Genomic DNA, 10883 nt, shown 5'->3' with positions numbered 1-10883 from the left:
AGAAATCACATTTTTTGCCCAATCATCATGAAACTTGGTACACAGATTGGTTTTTAATATATCACATAATTAATGCCATAATTATTGCCCTTAGATTGTCAAAATTTTCATTATATTATACAAAATCCTTGTAAACAATCTAGAGGTCACAATTTTGTTTCAGATTTTATGAATCTTGGTCATAATATTTTTTTGGTTAGCAAAGTTTGATGTTTGGTTAGGGGGTGTCAACTCAAAATATAGGTCACCAGGCCAAATCTTACAAAAACACTCCATATCCCAGAGTTTTGGTTCAATAATGATGCAACTTGACCAGGATGTTTGTCTGGACAATATCTAGGTCAAGTTTGACGTCTGGTAAAGATTAAATAAACCGACTTCTCTCAGTTGATCGAACTAGGGCCATCTTGGCCCTCTTGTGTAGGTGTCTTGTCAGACTGTGACAATAAACTAGGACACATTTTTTTCTGTTTAAATACCAACAATACAAATGCATGCATTTTATGCAGTGTGTGATTTTTCAAAGAGATATGACAGAATACTATGTTAGTATCATTGAGTACTGGAATTTGTCCGATGCGTAAAAGAAAGGATTACACGGCGAGGCTTGCCATGAGCAACACATCATTAGCATCATAAAGTGACTGAGAAATAAACAAAATGATCAAACACAATTATAATTTAACGAAGCACACAATTGGGATATTAAAATATCTATTGCAACTGAAACTGTTTAGTAGGATAAGTTGATGACACAATTGCAGATTTAACAAGAGTTTATAGAAAAATTAATTTAGAAAAAAATGTCACGCTAACCTTAATGACATTGTTAATCCACTCCTAGATTGGGACTGTTACTAATTTGAAGATTGCTTCTCAACATTTTGCCAATGTAAGTTGACATTCACATCAACAAAATGTATATAGATTTAAGAGAATTGGGTTCAACCCAGCTACAATAATGAAATGTTTGTAGTAAGTATTTGACTGCTTCAAGATTTTTATTAAATGGTAGTTATTGTCTGTACCATATTTTAAATGACTTAATCAGCGCAACCATATAATAAAAGTATAACAAAAACACAACAGTTGGACATATTTATGAAAAGCTTTCAAGTATGTTGATTTTTTAAACAAAATAATAAGGACAACTTTCTCAGTAAGCTGGCTCAACGACCCATCCGAAACTAATAATGAATGCATCCAACACATTTGTTGTCAATGTTATTCATTCATGTGTTTAAAACAGAAGATGTATCGCTCAGGCTTTTGCTATGTCAGTATGCAATATTCACACTACATGTAGTCAATTAGCGCAATTGCATTTAAAAGGCCAAGTATTACTTGTCAGTTTTAAATGCTGTTTGAGGAAAAGTATCTGATATATTGTTATAAAATTTGTTTATGTAACAAGCTTCTGTATTATCATTATATTATATTATCATAACATGGCATGTATTAGAGTAATTAAAAATGTGGTGTGTTAAACAATCTGGTTTAAAGTGTTTATCTACAAAGCTTGTTTTTTGCAGTTTAAAGTAATCAATACACTCAGTACCCAATAGTCAAGTGACAGTATACATAGTTACACTGTTTACTCCTATAATACAATCGCCATTTGACGGTTAACTTGGTTGCTGTTCAGTTTGAAATTTCTTAAAACTTGTCTGTGTTTAATAACATTGTGTGTGTGTGTTTTCTGGGATATTTAGTGTACACACGCTTGGACATAAATATGTCAATTGATTTTAGTTTGTAAAATCTTGTTTGTTGAAAGTGAATATCAAAATGGCGACATCTAGAATTTCAAGAAATTATGATTTTGTTAAATATTATTGTTGTACAATCTGCGAGAAAGAACGATCTGTAGAAATAGATGCAGATTTTTACTGTAAAACATGTCTTAAATACTTCTGCAGAAGATGTATAAACTCCCACAGACAGCATGGTTGGTTGTTTATCAAAAAATCTCCTTATGGAAAGGATAAAATAATGAAGTGGCCACTTTCTAAGAAGATGGAGACTTCTCTTTTAACATGTGTCATACACAAGAGTGAACAAATAACAATGTACTGCGCAGACCACAGTCAGCTGTGCTGCTCTAAATGTTTTGAGCTTAATCACAGGTAGCTTATTATTACTTATTTTATATCAGTATAAATTATTGCATTGTATTACTTGTATGCAACAGGGGCGTCAGAAGCACATTAACAATTTGGGGCGGCGGATGGGGTGGGTATGGGAGAGGGTATCCCCCTCCCGATGGTGGGGTCCGGCGTACTCCGGATTTTTTTTCAAATTTAAGCATCAAATGGCGCATTTTGGTGCGTTGCTATGCCTGATACCTGACCTTATACACATTTATTGCAGGCATTTTCTGAATGACAAAATTTGTGACAGACAGACACACGATGGAGAAGTGATCACTATATGTCGCAGTTTGTACTTTGTAGCAGGCAACACAACAATAGGGATCATGTGGGTTGAAAGACTGTTCTTCAGGATTTTTTTGTGCCGAAATTCGGTTTTAGAAATTAGAAATTCGTTTGTTGGTTTGGAGTACACATATTGAAATGACACAAAAAGTGGTAAAAAACATTAAATAAGTTTAAAAAATTATAGAATTACTTTGAGTTATTACAATTAATTCAGGTATCTTGAGGTATCCTTAATTTTGTGATTATTAAGGACTATTGGATATCGGCACATTTGTTTCATGTCATACTTTCCTTTATATTAATAGAAAGAAGCAAAGGCTTAGATCATACCAACAATTTAAGATTCCAAGGTTTAATTACTCAATAATTAAGGGATTATTGTTATAAAAGAGACCTATTAATTACCCCGGTAACAACATAATTGACACATACATTTCCGCAGGCGGGTGATGACAATCAACAATACACGTGTCATAACCGCGAAAGCATGATTACCTTGCTTTTTGGAAAAGATATTTTCAAATATATGTGTATTGAAATGATTTTTAGCTCATCTATTTTTTGAAAAAAAATTATGAGCTATTGTCATCACCTTGGCGTCGGCGTCGGCGTTGGCGTTGGCGTCGGCGTCCGGTTAAGTTTTGCGTTTAGGTCCACTTTTCTCAGAAAGTATCAATGCTATTGCATTCAAACTTGGTTCACTTACTTACTATCATGAGGGGACTGGGCAGGCAAAGTTAGATAACTCTGGCGTGCATTTTGACAGAATTATGTGCCCTTTTTATACTTAAAAAATTGAAAATTTTGGTTAAGTTTTGCGTTTAGTTCCACTTTTCTCAGTAAGTATCAATGCTATTGCATTCAAACTTGGTACACTTACTTACTATCATGAGGGGACTGGGCAGGCAAAGTTAGATAACTCTGGCATGCATTTTGACAGAATTATGTGCCCTTTTTATACTTAGAAAATTGACAATTTTGGTTAAGTTTTGTGTTTAGGTCCATTTTATTCCTTAAGCATCAAAGCTATTGCTTTCATACTTGCACCACTTACTAACTATCATAAGGGGACTGTGCAGGCAAAGTAATGTAACTCTGACTGGCATTTTGACAGAATTATGTGCCCTTTTTATACTTAGAAAATTGAAAATTTGATAAAGTTTTGTGTTTAGGTCCTCTTTATTCCTACAGTATCAAAGCTATTGCTTTCATACTTGCAAGATTTATGAACTATCATAAGGGGACCGTGCAGGCAAAGTTATGTAACTCTGACTGGCATTTGGACGGAATTATGGGCCCTTTATACTTAGAAAATTGAAAATTTTGTTAAGATTTATGTTTTGGTCCATTTTACCCCTAAAGTATCATAGATATTGCTTTCATACTTGGAACACTCACAAACTATCATAAGGGTACAGTAAAAGGACAAGTTGCATAACTCTGGTTGTCATTGTTACGGGATAATGGCCCTTTTTTGACTTAGTAACTTTTAATATATGGTTAAATTTTGTGTTTCGATCCACTTTACTTCTTAAGTATCAAGGCTATTGCTTTCAAACTTCAAATACTTACATGCTATCATGAGGTTACTGTACCTGGCAACTTGAATTTTACTTTGACCTTTGAATGACCTTGACTCTCAAGGTCAAATTATTAAATTTTGCTAAAATTGCCATAACTTCTTTATTTATGATTAGATTTGATTGATACTTTGATGAAACTACTCTTACCTGACATACCACAATAGACTCCACCTTAACCATCCCCCGTGCCCTCCCCCCCCCCTCCCCCCCCCTCCCCCCCCTCCCCCCCTCCCCCCTCCCCCCCTATTTTTTTTTTTTTAAGATCATCTCACAAATGACCACCACACCCTCACACTATACCCCCCCACCCCCACCCCACCCACCCCCCCCCAATTTTTTTTTTTTTTTTTTAAGATCATCACACAAATTACCAAAACACCCTCACACTATACCCCCCTCCCATTTTGTTTTTTAAAACTGTTATGTTTGAAATACCGTCCAACCATCGCACCCAAACCCCCCCCATCGCCCCCCCAACCCCCCCCCCCCCCCCCGATTTATTTATTTATTTATTTTTTTTTTCGCTTTTTTGGAAGATAATGTAAAAAAAGTCAACAACCCCACACTATACACCCCTCTTCACTCCACTCCTCCCTCCTTTGTGATTGAAAATGAGAGTCCCTTCACCTTTAAAAAGAAAATAGATGAGCGGTCTGCACCCGCAAGGCGGTGCTCTTGTTTTAAAATGTCTTTGATGAAATTTCATTTTTGCCGAAAATATTGGGGTGGCGGTCGCTGCCCCAGCTGCCCCAGCTCCGACGCCTCTGTGCAATTACTATCATCCATGTTAATTTGTTTGGATTATTCTATTATTAAGTTATATAAGGTTTTCAAAATCATTTCTTGTGTGCAATTTTTTCTTGAGCTTTAATTTGTTAATTTGTGTTTGTTTGAAATAACATTTTAAAGTTCAAGCATATGGATTACAAGACATTGGCAACATTTCAGCAACAAATGTAGTATATAGTATAGCAATACCTTAAGGCTTTGATCAACCTGCCTGTATAATGTCTCATGCATGTTCCTTTACTCTATTTATGGAGGATAGTTCACACTTGATGTTTGCTTGTTTGAGCCTGCATTTTTAACCTTCTCATCGTGACCTTTTCTCAGTTATGTTTCTTTATGATGGTTGTTTGTTGTCTGTTATCAACAATTTGCATATGAACACTATAGAGGCGCCACAAGTCTTGCCCAATATTCATGGAACTTTGTATTAACAGTTTGTATACATTGAATATACGTCAATAGTGCCTTTTCATCGATTTTTAGTTGGTCGCGTTAGATTGGTCGAGTCATTTACAGACCTTGTTTTGCAAATCTGTATGTGCTTAGAAGCCTTAGCTATGATAAGAACCGTAACTCTCTATGCTAGGAACGATTACCGCTGCCCGTCTGCACTGCAAACGACGAACGCAATAGGAGCGTCTGCTCTACTACTCAGTGAGTGTATTTACCAGGTTGTAAGACAACATTGGCCTGTCTAGTGTTTATCATTTAAATCTGTTTTTACATATTGGCTGCTTGCATAGAAAACAGGGTTAAATGCATGTCAAATAAGATTAGCCTGTGCACACTGATTAGCCTGTGCACACTGATTAGTCTGTGTACACTGATTAGCCTGTGTACACTGATTAGTCTGTGTACACTGATTAGCCTGTGCACACTGATTAGCCTGTGCACACTGATTAGCCTGTGTACACTGATTAGCCTGTGCATACTGATTAGCCGGTGCACACTGATTAGCCTGTGCACACTGATTAGCCTGTGTACACTGATTAGCCTGTGCACACTGATAAGCCTATGCATACTGATTAGCCTGAATACACTGATTAGCCTGTGCACACTGATTAGCCTGTGCACACTGATTAGCCTTAGCACACTGATTAGCCTGTTTACACTGATTAGCCTGTGCACACTGATTAGCCTGTTTACACTGATTTGCCTGTGCACACTGATTAGCCTGTGCAATGCACACAAGCTAATCAAGGACGACAACAGAGAACAACTTCAGTGCCTTCAGCGCTTTGATTATAATTTTGTGGCCGGTTTGTTGACATTTGAAGTTTAAATCTGAGTTTTCATGTAATTTTCAGACCGGGAAATATATGTCTTTGACCCATATCCTGTGACCTTAAAATACTTTTGGGAATGTCTGGTTTGTCCGATCTTCATTAAACTTTTTCAGAGTTTTTTCTATTCATATAGCCACTAAGTTAAAAACTAGTTCCAGCTTTTTAAATACATGCCGGGCAGAGGGACATGTTTCTTACATGCTGATGGGGATACCTTGCAAATGCTCTACACGTCACATTAAAAGCTCACCTGAGCACAACATTCCCATGGTGAACTATTTTGATAAAATTGTGTCGTCCTTTGTCATCCTTTGTCCATTATCAACATTTGCCTTTTGAACACCCAAGGACGGAATTTAGTGGAAAATCTTCATAAAATTCATTCAAAACATTTTGTCCTAATGATTTGTCAGCCACGTTTCAAGTCTGGCCATGTGAGGTAAAAACAAGGTTACATGAAAGAACAATCTTGTGAACACTGTAGAGGACCAAAAAATGCCCAGTTTTTTTATGAAACTTTTTGTCAGAATGATATACCCGATGCATTTTAAACTGGGTTGTGTATGGTTTAAACAAATAGTTTGTTAGATAAAATAAAAAAAGCATGTGAACACTTAAAGACCACATTTATTGTCTAATGAAACTTAGTAACATTATCCAATTAAAATCTTAGCCAGATTGCATTCTTCCTGAAAGCTCAAGAAGAGTATCAGACATTCAGCCCTGAGCAACCATATTTTACAGACCAATACAATATAAATATGTAATCACTTAAACATATTCACGGTCTATCAGAGCAAACATACTTTTTTTATTTTAGACCATATCAAGCGACATAAAATTATACAAATATTTAATACAAGTATATACAAACAGCCAATAATTATGCATGTTTTTGGTAAAAAACAAATCATTCATTTGAACGAAGTACATTACACACTTGTATAGTCCATCTTTATGCAACTTGGTAATCACATTAAATTTTGTTCAAATGATATCAGTGGAGTTCAAAACTGGTCATGTTGGATATAAAACTAGATCACTAGGTAAAATTGAAGTAAAGGTTTGTTGACATCTTTGTAGATAACATTAATTGCACATTTTTTTTATCCCTCGCCATAGGTGGAGGGATATTGTTTTGGCGTTGTCCGTCTGTCTGTCCGTCCGGCACTTTTGTGTCTGGACCCATATCTTGAAAGTGCTTTGGCCGATTTCATTGAAACTTGGTATGAGTATGACCGTTAATAACATGCCTCTAGAAACAATGTCACCAAGTCAAATCTCAAACTAAATTCTTAACACTCTAGTGGGGTCAAACAATAGACCACCAGTTGAAGTCTTCCACAATTCATGTCCAGGACCTCAGATTATCCCTTAAGGGCCATGATGGCCCTCTTTATTCATGCTATGTTGATCTGTAATTCTTATATGACATGAGGCCTACATTCTTTATAAACAGAAGAAAGTCAAGTGTGGGCTATTATGCAACCAATTATGGGAGCTAAACATTTTGAAACTATTATATTCAAAGAAATGGTTTCATAAATGATAACATGTTTATATGCAAGATCAATTTGCCATGTTGGTGCAAAGATTGCTATGTGCCTTCTCATTTCAATGTCATATGATACCTTTTTGCACCAAGGGGGCAAATTATACTCTGAATAATCACTTGAAATTTGTCCATTGCTTTACATTAGACTGTAATAAGAATTTATCTCTTGATTAAAAATAATGGAGTTTCAATATTTGTCAATATACTTGTGATTTGTGTTGAAACGGTTGAGTGTATGTGTGTATGTGCTAGTCCATTGTTAATTTTTACAGTATTTAACAATAAGTATGAATTACCACATCATTCTTCATCTATTTATTAATGAAGCTGATGCCAATTTATGCAAGAAAGCAATTAGTAAAGAGGAATTAAGTTCTCATAATTTATAACCTTAAAAGAAAAAAAATATTATAGTAAAAAACACATATTAACTGCTTATGCAAACACATATTTTATTTTATAATTAGATTGCCATTTCATAAGAATTATTTCAATTTGAAACACTGAAAACACTGAATGTCTTAATATAAACACACTTTGTCCTGTGGCACTTTAATCAGTATAATCATGATGAGTTAAATATACATAACTTTATGTTATACACATGCATTCTAGTAATGACATTATTAAAGAGTTGTAATATCAGTATAATGAATAAATGCACAATTTGTTGTTCAATGCGGTTTGCATTATTTCCCAAAAACACAGAAGATAGATACATTTTTATGCCCCCCTTCGAAGAAGAGGGGGTATATTGCTTTGCACATGTCTGTCGGTCGGTCGGTCGGTCTGTCGGTCGGTCCGTCCACCAGGTGGTTTCCGGATGATTACTCAAGAACGCTTGGGCCTAGGATCATAAAACTTCATAGGTACATTGATCATGACGCGCAGATGACCCCTATTGATTTTGAGGTCACTAGGTCAAGGTCACGGTGACTCAAAATAGTAAAATGGTTTCCGGATGATAACTCAAGAACGCATATGCCTAGGATCATGAAACTTCATAGGTAGATAGATCATGACTCGCAAATGACCCCTATTGATTTTTAGGTCAGTAGGTCAAAGTTCAAGGTCACGGTGACCTGAAATAGTAAAATGGTTTCCGGATGATAACTGAAGAACGCATATGCCTAGGATTATGAAACTTCATAGGTAGCTAGATCATGACTCGCAGATGACCCCTGTTGATTTTCAGGTCACTAGGTCAAAGGTCAAGGTCTCGGTGACCCGAAATAGTAAAATGGTTTGCGGATGATAACTCAAGAACTCATATGCCTAGGATCACGAAACTTCATTGGTAGATTGAACATGACTTGCAGATGACCCCTATTGATTTTGAGGTCACTAGGTCAAAGGTCAAGGTCACGGTGACCCGAAATAGTTAAATGGTTTCCGGATGATAATTCAAGAACGCTTACGCCTAGGATCATGAAACTTCATAGGTACATTGATCATGACTCACAGATGACCCATATTGATTTTCAGGTCACTATGTCAAAGGTCAAGGTCATGGTGACCCGAAACAGTAAAATTGTTTCCGGATGATAACTTAAGAACGCTTTTGCCTAGGATCATGACACTTCATAGGTACATTGATCATGACTCGCAGATGACTCCTATTGATTTTCAGGTCACTAGGTCAAAGGTCAAGGTCACAGTGACAAGAAACGTATTCACACAATGGCTGCCACTACAACGGACAGCCCATATGGGGGGCATGCATGTTTTACAAACAGCCCTTGTTATTTATATATTTTTATTTTAATAATAATCAATATAGTATTGCTTCTAGAAAAGTCACATGTGAATTGATATATCATACATTGTTATTGTATGTGCCTAAATATTTTTTTGTAAAAATGCCCCTTTAAATTTGTATTGTAATTAATATTGTTTCGGGGTAAACAGTTGGTTATTGGTCATTTGATTTCTATTCAATCACTTACTGTCTCCTGTGTGGTTGTTTTTCAGACTATGCTTACAAGTAACTCCATTACCTCAGGCTGCCAGAGGGAAGTCAACCAACTTTAAGAACCTGTCTGTCAGAACGGAAAATACTCTTTCACTTATGAAACAATGTCAGGCGTATCAGGAGGACAAAATGATGTCTCTTAAGGTTTCATACAAAGAACATGAGAGGCTTATTGTGGATGGTTTGCGTGTGAATATAGTATCGTATTTACGCGAATGTGAAACCAGCACAGTTAATACAACACATGAACATATACAATACCCTATAAGTGAAATGCGTGAGGAAATCAAATATTTATTAGCAGATTTTGAGAAAAGCACTATTAAGGAGAAGAAAGAAGAGCTAAACCTGAAACAAGCTCCTATCAAGGTTGTGAGAAACAGCTGCATCAGGCTTCACTATAAATTGTTCCATCTCCATGTAGCCATACCGAAAGTACTGGGTAAACCTGAACTCTTTTTTATTGCCAGTAAAAAATGTCTGGAAAATATACAACAGTCTGATATATTTATAAAAGAGAACTTACCAAACCATGTTTTCACTGTGAATGGGAAGTCTGTGCACAATGTGAAAATGCCAAGTGATATATACACATGCGAGATCACAGCAGTATGTGCTCTCCCAAATGGACAGGTACTGGTTGCAGACCAAGCTAATTTCAAAGTCAAGCTTCTGAACCAGCAGTACCAGGTGGTGAGCCACTTGGATGTAAGGGATGGATTCATAGAGGACATGTGTCTTATCACACCCACTGAGGTTGCAGTGGCTGTGCACGAGGTCCAGTTTATCACAGTAAGCCAGAGCCAACTCGCCAAAGGCAGGAAGCTAAACTTACAACATAGATGTCGTGGTATTGCACACCACCAGGGTGACCTATATACCTGCTCTGGTAATGCTCTGTACAAGTACAAATCGAGTGGCAAACTGGTCTGCAGACTCTATCAAGATACATCAGCTGTAACAGGTAAGAATCATGGTGGATTCATCCTAATAACATGTGTGATATGTACAGAGATTTTCTAGGTATTTGAGGAAAAAGAGTCTGGTCAAATTGATATTTTTAAAATCAATAAAATGGCACATTGGGGAATTTTGTTATCGACTAAATGGACCGATTTTTTTCTAACAACAAATATTCGGTCTTTTCCAAACTAAGGGCAAACAAGAGTTGTCTCGCATTCAGGTAGGTATCGGGTAACAAGTAAACGAACCTAACGAAAACAAGTTATGCATCTCAGATCTCTGAAATCGTAATATTTA

At 36.3% G+C, this 10883-nt stretch overlaps 1 protein-coding gene across 1 annotated transcript; it reads left to right on the top strand.

Moving 5' to 3' along the window:
• The first annotated feature begins 1791 nt into the window (after window positions 1–1791).
• LOC127859813 (uncharacterized) lies at window positions 1792–10646 on the top strand. Its single transcript, XM_052397711.1, has 2 exons — window positions 1792–2126; window positions 9623–10646. Exons 1-2 carry the CDS (start codon window positions 1993–1995, stop codon window positions 10644–10646), a joined length of 1158 nt encoding a protein of 385 aa, XP_052253671.1. The 5' UTR covers window positions 1792–1992.
• The last annotated feature ends 237 nt before the right edge of the window (window positions 10647–10883 follow it).

Source organism: Dreissena polymorpha, chromosome 1 (genome assembly GCF_020536995.1).
Source record: "Dreissena polymorpha isolate Duluth1 chromosome 1, UMN_Dpol_1.0, whole genome shotgun sequence".
Classification (NCBI taxonomy): Eukaryota; Metazoa; Mollusca; class Bivalvia; order Myida; family Dreissenidae; genus Dreissena; species Dreissena polymorpha.
This window is presented reverse-complemented; position numbering and strand designations above follow the sequence as displayed.